Here is a 25,053-nt window from a genome sequence, read left to right as displayed (position 1 = left end):
CAACGGAAAGTACGTCACCAAAGCAAGATGGCCGAAGTGCAAACGAGTTTACGACGGATGTTAACGGTTAATAACAACCAGCAGTTCACGATGGCAACGCATGCAAATCACCGAAAAACAGCAGGAAGCTAGTGCAGCATGAGCGGCATTATTATTTACCAATTTAGTTTATCCGTGTCAGCAAACAGATTAGCTTTAGTGTAACCAACTTTTGTACCAGCAGACTTATGGCTGTTAAAATATTGTTACATTAATCTATTACCAGCAATACTAGTTCTATCAAAACCAAAGTAAAACGTAATGCACGAGTATACGACAGAAAGCCGATTGCCAGTTGTCGAAGTGGATTTGATACATTTAAATTTTACTTGTAACCAATCATTAGTTGAATGAAGTAGGCTTAACTACAATAAAGCTCAAAAAATTATCATTCTGCTATTCAAGTTCAATTGAAACAGATTCCAGGAAAGTATCAGGTCATGTTGCGATTAAAATACTAAACTACATAGCTTTTATAATATGTGGAAGGTTGGTGCCTAAATAGTACAACAAAACACAAACGGTTTGAATTCTTTTCCTGCTGTAAGGCCTAAGTATATGACAATAGTCAGGCGGTGGGCTACGAATAGGCCTAAGTCTAAAGTCTGGCATAGAAAAGCGCATCACATTTCAATAAAATAAAGTACACATACAGTATCAAACAACTTACAGTGAGAGAATATTACTAGTTTATTAGTTTTGTTGACGGATCAAATTTCGAAATGTCTATTTCACTGTATGTACGTCAAGCAGCCTGTTGTTAAAGATAGGTGGTTAGGTTAGGAAAATGGATATGCAAAAAGTCGATTTTAGCTATTGAAAGTTTTATTGGTGTTAGATTTGGGTTACTGTGTTATAATAGTTAAGTTAGGTCTACAAGAAACTGTGAAAAATAGGTTCGAACGCACAATTTTTCTGGTGAAACTGGTAGCAGCAATCGAATTTTTATCCAACTCTACTATCAACATTCATATAAATAAAACTAAGCTCTCAAAAAATAAATACTGAGTTTATATGATAATTGATATACATAATAAATATACTTTGATATGTGTATTAATTAACCAAAATGAATATATAAATATTATTCCAAAGCAAATTAATGTCAGTTGAATAATATTTTAAGTGTAGCCTAGTAAAGTTCTATACAGCATGTGTATATTTATTTGCAACGCCATATTAAAATTCCAAAACATTAGCCATATATCCAGTGCATTTTCCTATTACATGGTTAGAATTTTCATGTCTAAGGATTAAGAAATATACGATTATGTACGGTGAAGTTAGGATGTGATAAATATAATTAGTGAGGAAATTTTCTTGTATAAATGTTTATGCTTTAAAAGTGTTGCTGATACTGTAGTAAGGATTGCAACAGTAAACCTTTGGAGAGGCGTGATGCTGCTATTCAAAGCATTGTTACTGGTGTTTTGTAAAGGTGAGCACAATAATATGGAAGTAAATTTAAACTTGGGAGTAAAAGTTACAATAGCTTTATCGTTTTTATTGTTTTCCACACCAACACTTTTGTTTATATATTGCCGAGTGCCTGTATGAATGAATATTTCATAACTCACGTTAATAATTTAACGCTATTATCGTAAATGGATGTCTTGACCTACAGTATTTACGGCGTTATAAATCGGTCGTATCGACAACGTGGTGTTATTATCGTTGAGTAGAACAGATAGTAATGACGCAGATAGTATTTCTGGCATGGAAATTGCAAAAACGTATACTGGTAACATCCATCTTTCGCGCATTCTAAATTTTGTTTTCCGTCTTAAGCAAAAAGTAATAAATTACTCGGACAAATTATGAAATATTGCGTTATAATGTCAACTGACTTATAGTGGCTTTACGCACCATATCTGTTTTCTTGTTAACAACGCTCAAGGCTATGTCATAAACTTCAGACAGATTTTCATATCACCTTCCACTCATTGTGACGTTGCATGTATCGGACTAAAAACAAACCATTTCGTCTGGTATCTCAGCGGAATTTGTGGCCGTGTTGTAAAACTCACTCAGAAATATGAACACTAGGTCGCGACACGCATGACCAACCACGCTTGTCCACATCTATATCGTCCCGCGAATTTTCGCTTACGATAATATGTAGTAACGTTACAAAAGTTGTTGCAAGTGTATTATCTTGCAAATATATGTTTCATTCAAAGCGTTCTAAGACAAAGGTAGATAACTGTGCGTAGTGTCGTACTACTACGACATTATTTTTCATGCTTGTGGTAATACAATGTACAAAGCGCGAATGGGACATCAAAAAAAATTTTCCTCAAGTTTTATAATGGCATGTTATATAAGGTTTGACAGCCGCATCTTTAGGCTTTCCTATGGCAATATCCAAACCCAGCACGCGAGCGGTTGTTTTTCAAAGGACGCGCGCTCGCTTATATTTCATTTTTGGTCGAGTAGTAGCGCCCATTAGCCCTTACGCATTTTACACACACGCACGGAAACGCATACACGCCGTGGAGAAAAGGAAATTAGGTGCGCTTCAGGCCAATCTTTCTTATTTGTTTTGCGCATTCGCTTGGTCAACTCTCGTAAAAGAACTCGTAAGTCCGTGTGTTCTCTCGAAAGTTCTCTCTCTTTTTTCTCCCTAAATTTATTGTTTATCCTCTTGACGTAGCCCTATTCCAAGAGCGATGGTTTGTGATCATGTATTTATAACTTGTCTTAACGTTATCGGTTAACGATCTGTTTACGAATATGCAACCTAAGTTACTTGTTTGACAAAAAACTTTTTATACGACTCAGCAAATCGCCTTTAACTTTTATGCCATCCACAGCAAATCTGCGAATTACTTCAATTCTTCTACAACAAAACAAATACTAGACAATTATTTCTCAAACTAAGCTCATACATTGTTAATTACTGTATTTTTTTATCAATTTGCGGGGTTATCACAAGACGCAGAACGAATTATATCATTATATCAACGCACAAAATGAGCAGAGACTACAAAATGACTCACCTGTTTTCTAAAAGATATTTTAAGCTGGTAGTAAGTTGAAAAAAGAAACCGTTGTTTTGTTTTCATCCACAAGGTTTACTATCACAAACTGCCGGAGGTTTAAGTGAAGCCGTTACAAGAACTTCAACATGTCCTGACGTTTGTAAAGATTGTCCATCACATATGGCGCAGGTTTCTGTATGCTCTAGTTTTAAAGCTTTTATCGTACATCAAAGACTTAACTAGTGTTTTAATGTTTAAAAGACTGGTCTTAACTCGAGTCCCAAAACAAATTACTTGAAATGTTTGTAAAATCGGTTTTTATATTTGTGAAAGAAATTCAATTTTCAAAGAAATTCAAAAATTACTTCACTCTGTTGAATGCGTATAAGTGTCAAAAATGGATACATTAAGATTTTTTGCTTATGTTTTTGTTACAAGTGTCCAGAAAGCGGTTTATTGGCAATCTAAAATTTTGTTGTTAGTGTGTCGCCACTATTAAGACTTGTTTCTGTCACTGAAAGACATATCGATGAACTGCAAAAAAACAAGGATGAAGTTAGAGACTTAGACTTGATTTGTGTGTTTACATTTTCCATGAGGAATAATGTTGCTTAAATTGTGTTTTTAGGGATTTGTGGAAACTGATATTTCATCAAACTCAGATTATCTGCATGGCTGCACTGTTGGTGGATACACTGAAAATAATCAATACATTGAACGCCACATGATAAGACTGAAAAATGATAAAGTTAAAAAAGTATGTGTGCATATATATACGTACTAAGTTTTAAGCATGCAGACATCATTGCCAGAAGCTTTAGGGTGGCCATGAAAAGCTGGCTAAAACAGCTGGAGTTATGCTAATATAACCTTATAAATTTAATCAAAATGATAACGAATGAAAACAGATATTTTATGGCATGTAGTTGCATTAAATAGAGAAAATTAAACCATATTAGCTGTATAGCTTTGTTGTCATTATTGGATTGAAAAGTTTCAAAACAATTAGGTCTGCCATGCATCAATTATCCTGTGTAATTAAGAAACCTTCTCTTGGTATGCTTTATATAAAGTATTAGGCCTATGCCATTTAGTATAAAAAATTCTTAAAGTTGTTTACACTATATACCTTTCAATCAACAACTTATCAGTGTTTATGACCATCTTAGTACATATCACAATAGTTTTTCATACATTTGGTAAGTCATTTGCAAAATCCCAAAAGTAAATTACTGTTAATTTAAAATGTAGGCCTATTATAAGAAATAAAATTATCACAACATGTCTTTGAGTACTGTTTAGTGTCATAATACTGATTGTAACATAAAAATTAACATTATTATGTCATAAGGGTTGTTGATGATAAATGGTCATAAATTTTACTGGTAGGTTACTTTTATCTTGAGTTGTTTTAGATGTGTATTAGATTAATGGTAGTAATTGGATAGCATTTCTGTTGCTAAGATATCATAGACGCGCACATATCAATGTGGTCATCTTCAAAGTATCTATAACTTAAGTGATGTTTAACTTAGAATGCACAAACTCAATTATCTGGTTGTTTTGCTAACTTGTGCATTGCATGTTTCAGGTCTACCTCATTTTAAACAAAGACGATACCACTTTACCTCAAAACATAAACAACATAACAGAAAAGTACAGGTTTGCACTCACATCTCTTAAACCAATCAACTGGATAGTATATCACAATCTTCCTGCAACATATGATATCTCATTTTATGTAAGTACCTAATAATGTGAAGTTATATAATACCCCATATATATATACAGTATCAGTAAAATGTTTTCGTAAGTTATATTGCATATGAGCCTTTTGTATACGCTTTTTAAAATTCTAAGATTAAGATTATTTTTTGGTATTTTATGTTTGTGCAAATGACAATTGTGTATTATAGCTGAGGTGTACATGCAATTTATACACATAAAACGTTGGCATTTAACTGAAACACGGCGATTTTAGTGCTTTATATAAAAAATCTAGACTTGATAAAATGCTCATTTCTCAAAGACATTAAAATGATTGACGAGTTGTTGTAGTTTGTAATAAGAGGATTAAAGACAAAGAACTTTGAGTATAACTTTATGAGATCCAAGTTTGAAACTTGACAGTAGCCTGCTATGCTATTGGTGGAATGAGCAAAACCACGATGGGCCCCTACTGCAGTTCAGTGGTTTCGGTAAACAGTTCCAAATTTGGTCAAACCACAAAATTCTAATCAGAAAAATGAACAAAGATTGTATATTAAAACCTGACTACTGATAAGCTTCATTAGTGAGGCAAGGACAGTGAAAAATCTTTGTTAATTTTAAGTTCTGCAAAAAAGTTTACTGAGGATAAAAGATGCAAAACTAGTGCTACTTTCTTTATTGTATGGGAATTTAATTTGACACAAATATTTACAGATACTACACTCAGACATAGAAAAAAGCATCAAACCAACCATTATGTGCTATAGAACTGGTGAACAACTGGTACCAAAAACTATCATTCGACTTCCAAATAGTGCTGTATATAATGCACGACAATTTCGAAGTGTAGTCGCAAGTACACTGTTTCATGATAAACGACTAGCCACATACGCAGAACTGGATAATGCAGATGTAATTAACCTTCACATCGGGAGATTACAAAATTCAGGTAACATTATACTTTTGCTTTGAATATTTGTGCAAACTCATTTTACATTTTCTTTTAATTTGTCTTTGCAAAATATAAATCTTTATCTTCTTTTAGAAGTGAAATGCATTGTCAAGAGTGAAGCTGCAATGCCAAAAACGTCGCTTTTTCAAGCTTTTCAAAGAAATCCAATAATTCCACTGGAAAGCTGTTTTATTCCAAACAAAAAGTCAGCCAACAACTTTAACGGGTCTTTAACATACATTGTGAAAGTTAGTTCTCAACAAAGGTAAATGCAGTTGACAAATATACAAGTTACAGTACATGTCTTTGGCAAATGTCTTCTTGAACAGCTTTCATAAATATATATAATTATGGTTTGTTTTGTTAAAAGCGCAAATGAGCCATGGAAGCATATTGCTGATAAAAATTTAATCACAAAAGCCAAACAAGGCTTGGCGATTTGATGAAAGACGAATTTAACGTAAAATGTGTGTGTGTGTGTGAATTCGGTACACATTGGTAGAAGTAATAGTGAAATTGAAATATACTGGAATTGCAATTTAGGGTTTAACATAATTTTTGACGATGTTTTACACTAAGTTCTTTTTTTAGCCAAAAAACAATTCAAATTGAGCTGGACGAAGTGTATAACCTTCAGGAAAACGTGCGCTTAAATATAGTCTTGTATGCAACTGGTAGTGTCCGATGGAAAATTGCAAGTGATATGAGAAAGAAAATATCAGCGCATCTTCGTTTTTTGGTAAAATCTTTTCCAGTAAAATAAGTGTGTGAAGAGCTATCTTATGCTAACTTATGCAACATATGTTGTTAATTTTCAGATCCACGAAAACAATTCGATTGTCGCTGATGATCTTGTACTTTCTCAAAACCTGTCGTATAATTACATTCAAATTGAAGGTTTGGGAAGATGTGTCCTGATTTGACACATAAAGCTATCACTTATTTTCGTTGTTTAACTGATATACTGTGTACTTACGTGAAATGGATAAACGTCTGAAATCTTTACAACTTAAATTTAATGTGATGTATAATTTAGCTCAAGTGATTGTAACACAATATTCCAGGTAAAAGCCTTTTAGATGAGCTAAATGCCCAAAGCCCTACACCAGCAAACACCTATGTGAAGCTTGAAAAATCAGTTGATTTTGTGCGATTGTCATTTCCATCTAGTGACTCTTCTTTTTCTTGTAAGATCAAAAGCATTCAAACTTAATTTACATTATTATGTGTCATTATTTATTTTACACTTATCATTGACATTCATGTGATGATAATGTATTGTATTAAAAAACCAAAGTTTGATACGAAACGTGAACGGTACACAGTTTGAACCGATAATGCCAGTTTAACTTTTGTAGTTATTCACATTACATTTTCGCAGACATTTTTTATCTTACGATTATTTACTGCTACTGGATCATTTGTATTAATAAAGTGTCAAATGCAGTTTTAAAACGTATTTCTCAGTTTTTTCATATTTTTCAGCCAAACGTAAAGCAGAAGCTATTGAAACATATCTCCATCCGTTGTTAATGAAAACAGTACGGAGATGTGGTATAGCTGACATGAAACTTATCCTTCCAATGGAAACAATTTTACCAATGTTAAAGGTACTGCACCCAATCATGTGCTTCTTTATGGTAAAAGCATTTGCTACACCATTCTTAAGTAGTTCAAATGGAGATGTTCAACTCCTGTACAGGCAAAAAATTATTTAAACGCATTTGAATTACATGTAAATAACATATGGTCATAATCATTGTTATACGCCTTTAGGACCTGGATGCAACTATAGACGACATGGGTTTTGGAAATGGCAAATGCAAAATATCAATGAAAGGCAACCACTCACTAGAAGTATTTGCAGACCAAAACTGTGGTCTAATTAAGTCAGTGGATCAAAGAACAGGGGAAAGAATTCTTATAGTAAGCTGTAATCTGAAATATCAAAACTTGCATACTGTAGTTTGTGTAAAACTGCTATAAAAATTGTTCTACAGGTTTTGTAAAGGATTTAAACAGATTAACATAACACAAAACATTTAATTGGTTACGTTTATTTTTTTTATTTTGCCTGGTAAACATTTACAGTTAATTGCACTTTTCAGATTACCATGAAAATGTTAGATGCTCCATTTCGGTGTAAACCATCAGGTATGTTGTAAAATAATGGTGTAATGCATGGGGTGCATATACAAAAATGTTTTATACCAGTAATAGTGTACTGTTTTACTATAATGGAAATGTCAGACAATTTTAGTTAATGTGAATACTTTCAACAATGCTAACATTTGATTTCAATCAGTAGTTAAAGAAATCAAGAAAGCAAACACACCTATCCTAAATTATGTGTTATCATATTTTTATAGAAATACAACTGCAATTGTATTCGGACATATCTTGCCGAAAAAAAGTTGTTTCACCAATATCTTCTTTAGATAAGAATGCAAACTTTTTTGTAGAGGTAAAAATAATTGTTTTGCGGAATTGTACTTGGAATGTGAAGCGTTGTAATATATCTGTTGCTTAACATATTACCGTCTGCTGCTACTCTATATAATTACTGCTATTACCAGAATATGCAGATACCTTTAAACCAAAATGTCGTTGCATTTTCAACAACAGATGAGTTGGAACTCAACTGACTTTGATGTGAAGTTAGAAAGCTGCTACCTGCAGAGTGATTTGAAGAAACGTTTGCTGGTGCGTGACAATTGCCCAGCTAGTGGCTCTGTGAGGTAAGCTACATCATCATCACAGTCATGTTTGATGAGCATTACTATCTGAGTTGTTTCATAAATGAGACCATATCATAACTGTGATTCTCCCATAGCACAGAAGAGGTAAACTATGGAAATTATCTAGTCCTGAGGTGTCCAACCTTTTTTGCCAAAGGGCCACATGCGATTTACGAATGATTGCGCGGGCCACTTGAGTGTTTACTGCTAATTTCTAATTAAAACCCTCACACCAAAATTCTAATCTTAGAAATAAATTGTGATGCAATAAAATTAACTTGAACAGTTGTACACCCCTGCACTAGAGACTATAGTACATTATCTATCTATTGCTCTATCTATCTACTCTATCTACTGCCAATTTCTCGGAATGTAAGTTCGCCATAAATTATATAGGCGATTCAGTTGATAATTAATATAAGTCATTTCGAAAAATACCACACAGGCCACTCAGAACCTTTGAAAAATACCACATTTGGCCCGCGGGCCACGGGTTGGACACTGATTTAGTCCTTTTGCTACTTGTTTCAGGTTTATCATACCTCACAACGAAAAGGACATAAAGAAGCAGATCTTTAGCTTTGATCCAACCGAGGATTTGGAATACCATGATTCTATGGAATTCAGTATAAGTTGTAATGTATCAAACTGTATTGATGGTTTATCAAAGGTGTGTCCAGATAATAGCTCCATCAAAATATGTTTCTTGTGTTTTTGTTGGTATCTTTTCATTCATTTGTATTGATGGTGTACTCAAATGCTTGCTGTAAGATCTATTACTATATCTGTTCATAGTGTCCTAACATACACGGAATAGGATGCTCCCAAGATGGTTTAGAACATCAGAGAATTATAAATACAACACGGGTCAGTGTGGTGACACAGTTGTATGCTGTTGGCTTGCAAACTAAAGGTAAAAAGTGTGAACCTTTAAGACATGTAAGGCAACTGTTCCGAAAAAAACTCGAAAGTTGGTTTGATGCACAATATCGCTTCCTTGTTTTTCTCTCTAGACACCAGAAGTATTCAAAGTGGAATAGAACTGCATGTGGTTGTAATAATTGCTTTTGCTTGCTTTGTGATGGGAATAATGCTGATATTTTTTATCTGGCATATTGACAAACATTTCCAGCGTAATTCCAAATCTGACAAACTTGGGGACAAATCTCTATACACCATTGTTAGGTGCGTTATTATCAAGTTTTGCTTAAGTCAAACGCCATTAACTTTCACATGCCACGGCCCTATTACACCAGTTTTTAAAATCTTTCAGCCAAGGCAGAGACAGTGCAGAGAGCTTAGGGTACTGCACTGGAACTTCTGGGGAACTGATTGGAAAGCACAGAAAAGGTAATTTGGTAATTTCAATGAGCGTGTGACATGGCATAAGTAATTAATATTCAGTTGTTGACATTTAAAGCTATAAAACGGCATGAATAAATTTCATCCACGATGTTGGCATGAATTATTTTACAGAGAAATTTGAGAAGCTTAATGATCAGAGAAGTTCATCACCACTTATTCCCTGTTCGTCCAAAGAGCAGAGGACTGTGCAAGTTATTTCAAAAGTGGGACCAGCTTTTCTTGTATACAATGTGCATAATATACAAACTATATGATTTATGTATATATATTTATATATCTGATTTATGCATACCAGATTTATTTTACCATTTCAGGATGGTGCCAATTCGTCTTCACCTTTAGTAGACCGTGAGAAAGAGACGAAAGCTGCGTTAATTCAATATAGGCAAAAAGCAAGTGACAGTTGCACATCTACACAATCAGAAACTCGTTCGTATCAATCAAAAAGAAGCGAACCTAATGTAGTTACCAAGCTGTTACAAAACGTGGAAATGCGGGAAGATACGGTCTAAAATTTTGTTAGCCTGACTTTGTAAATACCACTGTTTGTATAAGTTATGGGTACTATGACCCCCAATACTATGACCTCATTTTGTATTTTTACTCCTCAATTCCATTGAATCTACACAAATTCCAGACAAAAAGGCAACGTTGGTTAATATAAGGCAAGCCTTCCATGTTTCGGTTATTTTATGTTATTCCATACAAGGATAAAACTTTACTATTTGGCTAAAGCTAGACCATAAGTGTGAAATTTTCCACTTTGAAATTGAATTGTATAAATTACGTAACAGAAACAAATAATTGTAAAGACGAACCAAAACCTCCATTATCTATTACCTCATTTTCAATTGTGTTGTGTGCAACTTTTCTTTTTTTCTTATAATTTACACGTTCGCCTGGTTGACTCACCTTGCGTTAACATAACTCAATTTCTGGTTACTACAAAATACTAAAGTATAGGGTGGTATATACGCGGCTCCCCTTCCACCCCTTCCTTCTTAAACGTTTTATTGCTTGTCGTTAAGCCTTTCGTTTCCAGTCATTTTTCGCTGTAATGCCACACTTATGTTTTATTCATGAATGTTTTTCTAGCAAACATAAGGTAACTGGGAAACTTTTTCAAAAAATTCGTACAGTCAATTTGTGAAGCCACTTCGTAAAGCCACTGACCACTGCGGATGTATGTATTGTGAACGTAATACTATCACAACTGCTGTACCTCACTACTTCTGCCCTTTAAACAAGACGAACGGAAATATTAAACGGTTGAAAACCACTTTGTAGTTAATACGCAATATGTTTACGTTCCGCAAAAAAAGTCAACATCGTTAATGTAAAGACGCGTTTTTTTCTGTGATACCTCAGAGACCGGTTCCAAAATGAATATACGTCCATAGTCTTGACTAGCTAAAATGGTTTCAAGCATTCACTTGGGTTTTCGTAATATCTGCACAGGTTCTTAGCCGCCGAATCTACTAATCGTTTTTGATAGAATAAGAATTTTTTCAGGTGTGATCCTTGGTTAGGGCCGTGTGCTACAGTATTTAAAGTTGAACTGAAGTCATGTTCGGTGTTTCGTCGCGAATGTTATCCTCCGTTTGCTGATTACGATTTGTTACAAGATAATTTTTTCGATTGTTCTGTTTACTGTAATCAAAGTTCCAATGACACGGTGTTCAATATATGCTCAGCACGAATCAACAGCGCCAGTATTGCAGTGAAATGTTACGTACGTTGCTACGTTATTTTCTTGCACCTACTGTTCCGTTTTATGTAACTTCAAGCAATACGTAAAGCGTTTTTTAAAGTCTGTAATGTTATGAGCTGCAAGTTTGCAACAATGTGAACATTTTATTTATTAACCACATTGTAAAGTTATGTTTCAAGTCTATTCTCGCTTAAAACAACATTATTTTTATAACAAAGTATTTGGCCGTGCAATGTTTGCGCCATAAAAAAATAGTACTTCGTGTAGAAAAGGGTATTTTTTGGACATTTTGAGCTGTTTTTTTTTCATCATATTAACTTGTTGCTTTTATTGCACGAATTATCCTTAATGTTTGTCTACTCAATCACCTTTGAGGCGTCTCTGCTAATACCAGCAACCACAAGCAACTTAGCATGTGTTTCTTCATACGAGCCTCAAGTAATACTTGTCTTATCTTTTCTGGGACCGCTTAATTTAGTTGTAATGGTGCGCGGTTAAATAGGACGCCCTACCTCTGTATAACACTGCCTCAAGAGCCATGATCCAGTTCAATATCGTTTTTCGTTTTCGTGGTTTGGGACGCAACTACAGAAGGGTCTATTCCACGACTATCATCACGTCATCATCAATTTTTACTGTTCCAAATTGAGTGACATTTCACGTTGCATCCATACGAATGTATTAAAAAGAAGTGATGTAAATTGACGGTCGCTTTTAACAATGTGCATTTATAGAGATTCTCTTTGAGAAGTGTTTAATCTGCTTAGGAGTAAAAACTGTAATTGTTTAAACGTCTAATGTTGTTAGCGCAATGTTAACCCGGTCATATTCTGTGATATTGTTTCTGCTTTAATTTTGACGCTTTTGTTGTTACATGAAAAGCACTATGTTTAAAATCTAACTTAAATGTCCTGCCGCTGAGTGATTATATACCAGTTTTTTCTCATTTCCCCGTCGCACCCGTAACAGGAACACATAATACCAACACCAGGATAGTTCCACCAACACAAGAGATAGCAAAAATTAGGATTTGTCGACAATTCCAATATTTTTTGAGAATTCGGGCACTTGCATTGAATAAAGATGACGAATTAACATTTTTGATTTGGATTATCCCAGTGTTGGGGTCAAGGTAATGAAAACCTTCATGATTGTTACCGTTCGATTTTTTTCTTCACCCACTCACATTTTTCCTGGCAAAATCAAGTGATGAAGCTGATAAACTTTTATTCTGTGTCAAAATGTTTTTCTATCGTTTTACGCTTGTGCGTTGTACTTTGTTGTTGATTGAGCATGAAGGCCCAATAAAACACTTCCAAGCGAATTTAATAAAGTCGTTATTCAATATTACTAAAATGAGTTGTCGAAAGTCGAAACTATCGTATGCGTTAGGAAAGTCTAATAAACAACATAGACAAATTAATCGCTTCATAGTTATAGGAGTCTCGGTGAGTAGAAAGGAAACTAAGTTTGCCTGATGCAATTGTAGGAGGCCAGATGATATTTCAAAAGCCGATCTAGTTATCCGGTAGCAATTACTGAGCATCTTGCAATAGCCAGAAAAACGTATAACGGCTCACAAAGATTAAAGCGGTAGAGTTGTAAATAAAACATTTTCACTCAAGTGATATCAGTTATAGCCTACTATACTCATTGCAAATAAGTCAGTTTTACTTGGATAAAATGAGTTCAATTATTAATGGAATTAATGTTTACAATTAAAATACTTGTATGTTCTCTGGCTCTAGTCTTCGCTTCGTGTAACTCGCTCTTGCCAACGTTTTGCTCCAAATCCCTTATCTGCTTTACGTACAATCGTATACGCATGGCTTACAACAAACAAACCACAAATAGCACTACAACGGAATAACTTCTGGCGTATGTGGGTCACCTACAGCGCTGTACGAGTTGCACAGAGAGCAATATACACCAGACCCAGCCTGCTTCAATATAACGATACGCTTTATTGGGCGTATAGCTTGCGTCGAACGGTGATGTTGCGATGCAACGGTGATGCAACGGTGATGCAACGCATCTGCGTCAGGCAGTTATGTTAAATCGAAACATAGAAAGGTGTTTGCAACCATTTTATGTGTATTTTATGGTAAGAACGAAGGATAACGCAGAAATAATGCTTTGATGAATCATAAAAACATGTCCGCATGTTTGTTTATTACAATAAACAAGTAAAGTAGGTCTCGCATTTAGGTTACTTATACTTGGTAAGATGGAATATCGATGAAATTAAGCTGCAGAATACTAGCGATATAAGCAAGCACGTAAATTGCATACCTTCCTCCGTCAGTACTTGGATAACTGTATTGTAAACAGCAGATATGTTGAGAGTTAGATGGATTTCCAAATTCCTTTTTCGTTTCAGCATTTCTCTCATAGGTAAATCTAAACAGTTATTTATATTAGACTAGTGATTGTGTATCCATAATTAAAATATTTTGTGATTAAGTATTATATGCATTGCCGTAATACTATGTCCATGAGCACATCGTGCATATAACATAGCTGCTTGTAAATAAAAAGATTTAATTAATAAAACGTAGAAAAATCAAAGCATCTAATTACTTTATGGCAATAATGTTTATCTGTAAATGTATGCAATATTTTTTACAACCGTATAGGCCATGTTGTAATAAACTGGCTTGTATGAAGTTTGTACTATTATACTACATATAGGTTTGTTTGTTTTGTCATACTCTTAAGTATGCTTAAAACTAATGTTTGAAACTTATGTATCAAATAAGTTTGTGGTTACTATTGGTGATGTTACATAAGCAAAGCATTTGATTACAAACCAAAGGTATTACAGAATTTAATGGACAATGTATAATTTAATTTACCAACAAGCAATAGCATACCTTTAAGACATACAAAAACACATATGACTGTATGTGGTCAGGTGCTTAAATCAGTTACAGTTTAAAAGCTAATAACGGCTTCCTTGCATATACAAACAGCTGTAATTTTTACAAGCGGGTATGGACTACCTGAATTATTGTGTAAATGCGATACATGAATATGACACTTTGTGGCCTTCTCAGGAAATTTATATGTTGTGTCGTAGTTTACTTATTGTTATTGTATAAACACCCAGGCACAAATTTCAAAAACTATCACAACTTCTAAAATTTTTTTTATAGGTTTCTTACCAATTTATGATGCAAGCAACAACAAAACCATTTGTCCTGAACTTTGCAAAGCATGTTATTCCAATAAAATTAAGGTAGCCTATCTTGTATGAGAAATAACACACAGTGCAGATAAATAACACAATGCAGACAAAAAGAAGTAGTAACAATATCTGCATATGTTAAGCTACATTAATTTAGTAAATGTACTAATATGTTACACCAATTTTATGCTTTCAAATGTACATGTTGACCGTTTTGCTATTGCAGGGATTTCTTGAGTCGGAAACACCAAATGAAATGATAAAAGGCTGCACAAGAAATGCCTCTGTGACAAGGAACAACACAGTGCAATTGGAAAACAATATTATTTTTGTTGCAAATGAAAAACCACAAACAGTGTGTACAGTTTGTGAACATAAAATCCATCTTGATTGTTGCATAACAGTTGAAATCAAGCTATTCATCAATGACTGAGCACCTTATTATATACTGTTTATGTTATTCCAGATTTACCTCATCTTATTTGAAAAAGAAGATCAATTTCAACAGTCCTCAACCACATCTTTTACTACAAAATACCATTTTGCACTTGGTTCTCTTCAAAGTGTAACATGGATTGTGTCATGTAACTTCAACCTCTACAATCATGTGAAATTTTCTGTAAGCTTTTGTATGGAATTTTACAACATTCACTTACATACTATAATTATGTAACAACCAAAGATAGAAAAACTAATTTTGTTTTGTCTAATTTTTGTTAGACAAGACAACAATTCTGCAAGTTAACTCCCTAACCTGAATAATCTACATTATAAATTTCTTGTCATGTTCAGGTAAATCAGGGTTCAAGTGTGAAAGATCAATTTACTGGGAGGGATTTACCTGAAACTATTTATAGAAAAAAATTCAAGCAAGGATACACACTGAATCAAATCTTTACCATATTGGCTAACTCGATATTTTTTGGTAAGAATGGTAAACAAGAGCCAGTAAATTCCAAGATTTATCTAAAAGAGACAGATATTTTGCAATGGAACGTTGGAAACTCAATTCCAATCACAGGTAAATCTTCTCATTCTTATTGTGTCACCTACAAAGTTATGCTGTGCAGACTGCAGAGCTATACTGAATTTTACTATAGATGTTCTATTATTGTATTTCTTTCACACTAGCTATTTGGTCCGATATAAACCTAAACTTTGTATGTCTTATTAAATGAACCTCATGCTGTACAGTTTTTGTTATCTTACAGATGAAAACAGAGCTACAGAAAAAAAATGTGATCCTGCTACTATATTTGATCAAAAATCAAGTTTGTTAAGCGCAACGTTTCTTAAACCTATCATTCCTGTAACTGCATGCTCAACCAATTCCTTACATAACGCAAGGGACCTACTTTATGTAATCGATATCATTAATGAAAAGAGGTTTGCTTATATTTGTTAGAATGTGATACTTAAAATTGCTTGTTTCGGTTTCATGAGTGCAACATACAGAAACCTGTGTTTAGTCTGTTATGCTGTTTACCTAATAAAATACATACATATAGTTCACATCAATTTTATAGAAAATATGACCACTTTAATGTATTGTGTACAGCAATGTGCCTATCAAACTTGAATTGGATGGAATCTACAAATTGTCTTCTGGCACCAAAGTATTTGTTGTATTGCATTCTATGAACCCCGTTGATTGGCTGGTGACCAGTGATTTAGGGAAGGAAACCCAAGCTACTCTGGAATTTACGGTACAATGAAAAATGCTAATTCACAGTTCTTTGCCCTCTATCCTTTACAATACGTTAAATGTTGAAAGAAATAGTTCTACTATGTCAGAAAAAATACACAAATCGATTGAAATGAACAAGTTGGATTTTTAGTTGTCCTCCACGCATTTAACAATTTAGTATAGATACATTGCAAGGTGAGGCATGAGCGTTTTTCTAAAGAAAGCTGTTTGAGATCGATTACACGCTTCTGGATTTCCTAAATTTAAAATAAATTTAAAAAAAAACAAAAATAAAAAATGAATATTGAGAATTTATGAAATTTTGTTCATATAGCCTATGTGGTTTTTTCATAACAAAGCTACGTCCTACTTGAACGTTTTTAAAATTGACGCCTTATGTTTTACTAGATATCAGGATAAAAAGGTTGCTTTGTGCTTACTGCTTATTATTCGGATAGTAAATATTATTGATATCTGAAGTAACCCTACTTGTGACATTATTATCTCTTTAACTTGGTTAAATATGTTACAGGTGTGTAGTTATGAAAGTACAGTCGATACCAGTAATTTAATGTTTGATGATGAAGAGGGCAGTGTTCGTGTAAGAAATGTCCATCACATGCTTAGAAATGGTAATTATGTTGAAAACATTAAAAGAATTTTAATTTGTTTGTTTTTACATTTTGCCCTCTTGCTGTTATTTTTACAACAGCAACATCATCTGTGGCCAAAAATTTGTTTTTAAAAACACAGTAGCTTCATTGTAGCATTGAAGCCCAAAACTTCCAGAAGTTCACTGGCTATACAACTTCTCAACAGGTGGTATATACACCATGATGGATACCATTGTTATTAATTACGCTTACATTAGGAACTAAAATGCTGCTTTGTAGCTCTTGCCTGAAAATAATTAGGTTAATGACATTTCCTAGTAATTTTTATGTACCACTGCTTATAACTCTAATTTACCAGCTGCCTCCTGAATTGTTGTCGTAGTACGGCCTTCATTATGAAAGCTCGAGTTTCTATTTTTATTTCTTGTCATGTCAGATTCAGATAATTTACTGTCTGCTACACAAGCAATCTACGTCATACCTATTTCTGCATATTCAAAGTTTAATGAACCTTTACATTTGACAAAGATCGTTTTTGAAGAAAATGACCCAGTGGGTAAGCCAAAATATATTTGAACTAACAGATACCTGACACAAGTCTTACTATGTAATAACCTATATCAATAGCGAACAAAATATAAAAACGTTTTAAAGCAAAAACACTCAAGCCAGTGTAGATGCAAATACTTTAATTGCAAATGTTCAAGTGATAACTGTACCTATTCTCAATGCAAAGTAGAACACTAATCTTAGACAGTTGGCTACTAAGATTAGTTAACTAACTGACTGACTCACAAAAGCAAGTTCCTAGTTTTACCTTACATTGAAAATGTATAGTTATTACACGAAACATCAGTAATTGAAATGTTTGCATCTACTCTGGCTTTGGTGTGTCCGCTTTGAATTACGCGATTTCCCAATATTTTGCTCATACAAAAGGTTTGTTATTTGATTTTTTCCTATGTTTTAAGTGTATTAATATGGTTAATCTTCATTTCTCTGTCCTAAATATTTTGGATACCAGCAGTGAAATATCAAATGGTTTTCTTAATAACACAAATCATTTGCAGAACCTCATTATGATCCACCAGCAGAGTCCTTTCAATTTTCAAGCAATATCCTGACTGAGTGTTCATCATCAGAAATAGCAATAGTTTATTTTAAGGATGAACTTGAGGTACCAGAATTTATGCAATGTTGAGATTTGTTACATTCACTTTTTCACTGATTCAATGGTGTCATGCTATAAAACAAAACACACTATAAATATTTCTGATAGACTTGTTAACATAAATGCATTTGTTCTTATGGACTCTACTTAAGTTATTATACAACTTTCCCAAAGTGGTAATTTCCATAGGAGTATGGTATAAAGGAATCACAACTTACATTTGGCAATGGAGAATGCACAATAGAAACAAATGATGATGAAGCTACAGTAAGAGCAACAGCAGGACAGTGTGGAATGCAAGTTGCCTTTAATCGTTTGATGTTAAAGGTAATGTATGTATGGTTAGCTAAAGTAGCTGTTTTGTTGAAAGAAGCATACTGTAGTTCCAAACTGAGTAGAAATACATGAACATAAATGTTTTGGCACTCTACCAAATAGCGCTCTATGGACAGCAATAACATTTTTGAATTCTCCATTATCAAAGTATTGAAAATTATGTTCAGATGGAAGTTCATACTCAAGGCACAACTGTTCCCTTTAAACTAGAATGCGACACAAATACAGGTGATTTATATGTCAACTGTCACAAAGCAAGTTGGCTTTCCATTCCATGGTGAAAACAGCATGAAAACATTACAATTGAAAAATACAATAAAAATAATGTAACCAAGGTCCGCGATCCTTTCATCCACATCTAGTTCTTTACTTTTCTATTTCTCTGAAATTTGACAAATTATGTCTTACGCGCTGCTGTTTAATAATTCGCTTGTAAAATGTCAAACAGAGATAACTTCCAAGAACCAAGATGGTGATGACGAGTATATGTGTGGTTAGAAGTAGATGCTAATCTGCTTTTCATGAAAAAATCAATTTTCGGCAGTCAATGTGTCTACTGCTAAGTTTGATTTTGGTCTAATATTTTCAATGTTCTCTCAATTTTATTTCATAAATGTTTCAATTTAGATGTTCAGCTTACACTCTACGAAGACATGGAGCGTCACAAGAAACTAAAATACGATGGGAAACCATCCAAAGAAATTTTCTACGTTGAGGTTGTAAAATGTCGGATTACAGTTATAAATAAACATCCTTACGTTAATTAAAAATATAGTAATCATGTTTGAAATGTTTCGATTTCTAAACATCATTTTTTATAAATTTTGAGTCTTGTGCTTCTTTCCTTGTCTTTTTGATTATTTTGGGGGATATTTGATCAATTAAATTTCTTTGTGCTTTAATGAATACCAAAACCTAAGATTTTGTTAATTAAATTTGTTTCATTGGTTGGGCAATGGGCATATCAAATAGAAAAACCCTACTATATTTGCAAGAGGTCATTCAATTGGTTTTGGGGGAAACCTTCAATTTTTTTATACATATCCGCTTTCTTTCTTATCCATCTGCTTTTAATTTTGGAGCAATCGTTTGCCACTGTGATATGAATCAAATCATTCCAATCTACTAACTCAAATGTATTTTAAGTGATTTTGTGATACATCTGAGTTTTAAAGGGGTATATAGGAAGTTAAAACCTTTTGTATTTTTTGACGGTTTTTATTATCTCCTTCATTGATTTGGCATGTGGTGACAAGATAAAAGCTTTGATGTTTAAAGATGTTGCATAGTTGGTTGATACTTCACATATTGTCACCTAGTTCAACACTTTTAACATGATGTGGTGGGACATAAAGTGTATGATTTTTGCTTTGTTAAGGTTTAATATTAAAAATTCTCACTAAAATTTTAGTTTATTTTATGGCTGTCGTCTGCCTACAGATTCATGACAGCTGAAACTTGGCAGTGAAGTTTAATCAAAATGAACTAGAACTACTAAATCATGCATAAATCTCTAAAGAAAATCCCTGAAAAACTAGGCGACAGTCACTTTCAATTTTAAGTGACTGTAAATTGTAACAAATATATCACATTTTATGGTGACGTGATGTCTGCTAATCCAGATTTTGGACATGAGGAAGCTGATTTATTAACTGTTAACTAGTTTCAATTTACCTGTGTGTGGTATAGTTATGAATTTCATATCAAAGCTAAAGTTAAGTTATCAGCTACTAATCAATTTAACCACAAATAACAGGCATCCATGAACAGCAATGAAAATGACATTGATGTCAGTTTCTTACTTGACACCTGTACAGTACAGATTGACAAGAGTGCACCATTACAACTTATTAACAATAACTGTCCAGCATCGGAACTTGTTAAGTAAGCTTTTGTTGAAATTTATAATTAACCAATTTCTACAGTATATATTACTTTGCATAAGGTAGATGCAATGGAATGTACAAATATAAAGTAAGTTAGCAGCAAAATGATCCGTGACAGTTTTAATTTTAAACTTTTGATAACTAGGCTTTATATGATGTCTAATTTAAAATGAAAATTAATCAAAATGATGAACAATTTCCCTCTTTCTCCCAGCGTAATAATGCCTCACACAAAAGAAGATATGAATAAACAGTTCTTTGCTTTTTCAATGCAAAAGTTACAAGGCATATTTGACAACAGCATCTTAAATATTAATTGTACCGTGTCTAAATGTACAAGAAATAAAGAGAACAAGTACATTCAACAGGTGGGTTATGACAATAAACAACTTCATAAAAATCTGCATTGTTTATAATATAGCCTACAACTGCTGATACTTGACCGTACAGTTACTGAAATACAAATTGGTATTTTCGTTATAAAGTGTCCACATGTACATGGACAAGGATGTTTACAAAGCAAAACCAGCTATGAAGACGACCAATTCACTGGTGATCGAATACAAACTACTGTCAGCACACGCATGATCCTTCACGCTACTACGGAGAATAGCAACGGTAAGTCTACTATAAGTGATGACTTCATTAATCCCTCCCCTCTTGGACTTCCCGCCATTTAATCGAAACCTGGGAAAGGGAAACCCCCAGTTTGGCTGTCACAAGCTGGCTTTAAAATCGATGAATGGATAAGGGCAGTGGTTCCTAACCTTTTTAGGCTCACGGCACCCTACAGAAGAGAAAAATATTTTGCGGCACCTCATTTTGCAATCAACGGTTATTGGCTTCGACTGCAGAAGGTTGTTAGTTCAAACAAGTTTTCTAGCTGTGTCATTATGAGAGGCACTTACTTAGAAGTTACTCGTTGAAAAATCAACATAACTTATAAGCAACACAGAAATTTTACTTGGAGTTTGAATGTTACTTTGAAAATGCATGCTTAGCACACTACTCCTCTCCTAATAAGACACAATGGCAAACATCCTTTACAAACACAGTATTCACTTTACACTTGTTCACTAGACTGAATCAGAACTGGCCATTAGCAGAGCTCATACAGATATTGTATGTGATGTCACAAAACCACAATAATCGAAATGTGCTACATTACCAACTCGTGAGTTGTGCATTGAAACAGCATACGGTATGACAAAAATTGTCCTAGGGATGTAACAAAAACAATTGTCTATAAAAATTGCATCAGCAACAGCAATCCTACCTATAACTTCATGAAAACGTCATAGATAAAAATAAATAATAGGAATAGCTTGCGGCACCCTTGTGTATCGCAAATGGCACCCGGGTTGGGAACCACTGGATTAGGGTGTCGAACCGGAGCTGAACTTGAACCTTTAAATCGGTCTGGACTGATGTTTTTTGAACACCTAACCGGAACCAAAAATACCAAATTTTATTGAACCTAACCCAATTCCGCGTTCGAGTTATGTTACTGTAGTATGTTAGTGACTAAGCCTTTTGAATGGTAAACAACTCCGCGGGTAGGCGATTAATAGCAGTTGATGCTTATTCTTAGCGTAGAAACGTCACAGGCGACGGTATACATTTCCTGGTGAAGGGTTCGTGCGTTTACGGCAATTATATCGGCAACATACTGACTACCAAGTAGGCCTACTGCATTAGGTTAACGCCAACAGTCAAGATTGAGTTCATTGAGTTGTAGCTTAACATATATCATCACCAGTATAAATATACCATCTGTAAATTAGGTTGGGTTTAACTTGGGCAAGATGTTTTTGCAAATTGTGGCTAGGCTTAGGGCATAACTATTTCTTCTTGCCCTCGCAAAACGTTCTGTTCATACTTCATAAAAGAACCAACGTCATGCATATTGTTTTCACATAGTGACGTTGTGATTACCATTGCGTATGCCGTAATTGTCATCACTCATCACTGTCATCAGTCATCAGCTAAGCTAGCGCCAGATTTACCAATTTTTCGATAAATTTCTGGTAATAACTGTTTAAGCACAACATGTCATTGGAGAATTGTTTCACTGGTAGGCCTGGTACGTAGGTACATAGTCCAAATAGCATCGGTGCACTAAATTTTCTGTGACAGCATTGTTTTAGAATTTAGATAAAGCTTGTTTTACCAGTTACTAGCTCACCGTTATCTGAATGTGTGGTTAAGCTAAATAAAGAATAGCCTAAACATGCATGCTTTACATTTTTCTATCACGACACGTGTATTTTATACTATCATATGATCACCAGCACGTTACACCGTTTGTATGAAAATGTTAAGATTGCTATCATATTTTAGAAAACGTCCGTTTTAAATTTTGAACGTTTAGGCAGAAATTTTTTATTATCCTATTGCGTGAACATAAAATTGCAAAGAAATAACTAATAACTTAATCGTCATATTTTTCAGAGCATTTGAACTCTGAAGAAATTCCTTCCAACACGATGTTAGTATGGGCGGTTTCGGCTTTCGTTGTTGGAGTCAGTCTGGTGCTTGCAATATGGCGTATACACCTGCACTACCGACTAATAAAAACACGACGGAGCCAAAATAGAATCTTTAGAACCACGAACTACAGCCACGTCGGGTAACTCAGTATAAAGTTCCTAAAACGTGTGTCATCGCTAGCAAAAAAAACATCTTTCCCAAAACAGAATTTGCACAGAATTTTTCTTAAGTTTGTCAAACTCCTTTCTGCAAAAAGTCTGCCCTTTTTCGGGCAAAACATCCTACCGCAACCAAATACTAACACCTGGGTATTGTAATGTATTGTGGGAAGGGTTACGAGAACAAGTAGGCTAACAGTAAAACCGTATGAAATTAGTGCAGAATAACTTGATTTCACAAATACTAAATATCAAAAGATTATAATCTTTTCCTAGACATGCTGACCAAAGTTGGGAATCTGGTTTCATACAGAGCAATGCATTCGCACACAACCAATGGCTGAGTAAGTTTATACAAAAATAACGCTTGATGCGAACGAATTACTTCGTTTTTACCAAGAATTGCAACCACAAAAATTTGCTTTTTGGTTCACAAAATGTTCGATATTTGTTATAGGTAAATGCAAGACCGAGGGAGTCATAGACGATCACAGGATGTTGGCAGTGGAACCTCCATCTTCTAAAGAGAAACACATCGTTCAAGCTCTTTCAGAAAAGGTGATAATGCAGTATACGAACAGAATTTTGACCTACCTAATGTCTGTGTGTTTACGGGGTGTATTTTTACATACTAACCGTATACTAATGTGATGGTTTCAATAGTTTCTTAATAAATAAAGACTCTGAGGATTCAAACTTCTGACGTTTTGCTTTGAGTTATTGTTTTGAAACACGTATTTTAGGCTGAAGTGTAATTGTGTTTATGAATTACTTCTATACGATGTATTTATGGAATGGTTTAAATCGAAATTAAATGTCGCAACAGATGAAAGATGACAGTGACGTGTTGACCGAAAATGAAATGACGTCTAACGTCGATGAGGCCAGACCTTTAATTGTAGAGGAAATATACGCATTTGGAAAAGAGGATCGAGCCTGAAGAACAGTACACTTTGATGGTCTTTGTCGTATTATGTCTGTGGATTGTAGGCTACTTTAACTAAACTTTCACATTTTCTTGCCCAACAAAGCTTTTTGATCTATATGGTAAGTTGTATTGACACCTTTTGATAATAGATCGCATAGCCCATACCCTTATGTATACTGACAGATTTTGATGAAATTAATTTCGTGTTGGTAGACCGTGTTTCTAAATCACCTCATTTTTCCAAAGACCTCGCAGGTTTTTTTTGTACGTTTTGTAAAATGCAATATTGTTATTGTTCGCACCTCAAATTTGCAAAACTGTTTTGACGAAAAAGCTAGCTAGGCCTATGAGGTAGCTGCTTGCCCAAATACAGGCTAATTAATACATATAAAGGTTATAAAGATATTTTTTCATAGCTTAGTTGGTGCTTCACTTCGTAGTTAACACAAATTATGTTTGGCATCAACAGGTTTCATGGCACGATACAGTGTGTTATGCTTTATCTTTTACTCGCATTTGTCGTATTTAAGTTCACTTATTTTATGCCCTAAAATCGGAACAAGTCATGTGACTTTACACTGTAACTAATATCATTAATCATAAAACATCAAAGTGCTTAGCACTTTAGAAATATTTATTACTTGCTTTAAAATATCGTTGGCAAAGCTATTTATTGCATTCAGAGCGCATCTTCAAACCGTTTAAGACTAGGTGAATCTTTAACTTATAGTACTTCTTGTTGCCACCTCAGATGTTAAAATGTTGTGCTTTCTTACATGTTGGGTTTGTATGCTATAGTGGTAATTTATTGGTGTATTGTTGTTCGATATTCTCATTATTTGTCGTGATAATGCTGTAGTGTAATGTGGTGATAATACCAAAGCAGATATCTTGGGTGTTTTGGAAAGGTGGTGAGATATATAAAGAGTAAATAATCTGAAATGCCATATTTGCGTTGTCGTATTTTAACAGTGCTATGTGTCAACTATCCAACCCTGTTGTTGTAAAATTACTGTGTTTTCTTTCTAATGTTTTTGTTATGTCATGCTTATTGGTTATAAATTTGGATAAAATAGCTTTTGTGACATACGTTCTTGCAA

General features: G+C 34.1%; 2 protein-coding genes across 4 annotated transcripts; both read left to right on the top strand.

Moving 5' to 3' along the window:
* Positions 1-103: 103 nt before the first annotated feature.
* LOC143468296 (uncharacterized) lies at positions 104-12,825 on the top strand. 3 transcript variants are annotated; one of them, XM_076965421.1, is made up of 20 exons: positions 104-1,477; positions 3,112-3,215; positions 3,649-3,777; positions 4,612-4,761; positions 5,445-5,679; positions 5,779-5,947; positions 6,274-6,421; positions 6,501-6,579; positions 6,747-6,869; positions 7,168-7,292; positions 7,459-7,608; positions 7,791-7,836; positions 8,052-8,146; positions 8,308-8,420; positions 8,952-9,090; positions 9,216-9,333; positions 9,434-9,605; positions 9,694-9,770; positions 9,897-9,988; positions 10,100-12,825. In XM_076965421.1, the coding sequence occupies exons 1-20, from the start codon at positions 1,438-1,440 to the stop codon at positions 10,295-10,297; spliced, it is 2,502 nt and encodes an 833-aa protein (XP_076821536.1). In that variant the 5' UTR covers positions 104-1,437; the 3' UTR covers positions 10,298-12,825. The 3 variants fall into 3 exon arrangements, with proteins under 3 accessions (XP_076821536.1, XP_076821535.1, XP_076821537.1); XM_076965420.1 differs by having other exon boundaries at positions 107-1,477; positions 5,776-5,947; XM_076965422.1 differs by having other exon boundaries at positions 110-1,477; positions 3,112-3,209; positions 5,776-5,947.
* A 750-nt stretch (positions 12,826-13,575) lies between these two features.
* Positions 13,576-25,042, top strand: LOC143469377 (uncharacterized). Its single transcript, XM_076967053.1, has 21 exons — positions 13,576-13,600; positions 13,705-13,890; positions 14,652-14,734; positions 14,910-15,038; positions 15,150-15,302; positions 15,476-15,704; positions 15,895-16,069; positions 16,242-16,389; positions 16,903-17,002; positions 17,421-17,540; positions 18,055-18,161; positions 18,345-18,482; positions 18,659-18,719; positions 19,119-19,207; positions 20,248-20,375; positions 20,592-20,745; positions 20,863-20,995; positions 22,829-23,006; positions 23,302-23,369; positions 23,483-23,583; positions 23,852-25,042. The coding sequence occupies exons 2-21, from the start codon at positions 13,833-13,835 to the stop codon at positions 23,963-23,965; spliced, it is 2,466 nt and encodes an 821-aa protein (XP_076823168.1). The 5' UTR covers positions 13,576-13,600; positions 13,705-13,832; the 3' UTR covers positions 23,966-25,042.
* The last annotated feature ends 11 nt before the right edge of the window (positions 25,043-25,053 follow it).

The sequence above is a fragment of the Clavelina lepadiformis genome, chromosome 8 (assembly GCF_947623445.1).
Source record: "Clavelina lepadiformis chromosome 8, kaClaLepa1.1, whole genome shotgun sequence".
Lineage (NCBI taxonomy): Eukaryota > Metazoa > Chordata > Ascidiacea > Aplousobranchia > Clavelinidae > Clavelina > Clavelina lepadiformis.
The sequence above is the reverse complement of the archived record's forward strand: the minus strand, read 5'-3'. Positions and strand labels throughout refer to the sequence as shown.

Bases quoted from the DNA above. Each gene is read 5' to 3' on its own strand.
- LOC143468296 (XM_076965420.1), top strand. From the start codon at position 1,438: ATGCTGCTATTCAAAGCATTGTTACTGGTGTTTTGTAAAG. The intron at 3,778-4,611 runs GTATGTGTGCAT...TGCATGTTTCAG, and splicing joins AAAATGATAAAGTTAAAAAA to GTCTACCTCATTTTAAACAA. The intron at 9,771-9,896 runs GTAATTTGGTAA...ATTATTTTACAG, and splicing joins GATTGGAAAGCACAGAAAAG to AGAAATTTGAGAAGCTTAAT.
- LOC143469377 (XM_076967053.1), top strand. From the start codon at position 13,833: ATGTTGAGAGTTAGATGGATTTCCAAATTCCTTTTTCGTTTCAGCATT. The intron at 20,746-20,862 runs GTGGGTTATGAC...TTCGTTATAAAG, and splicing joins AGAACAAGTACATTCAACAG to TGTCCACATGTACATGGACA. The intron at 23,584-23,851 runs GTGATAATGCAG...ATGTCGCAACAG, and splicing joins TTCAAGCTCTTTCAGAAAAG to ATGAAAGATGACAGTGACGT.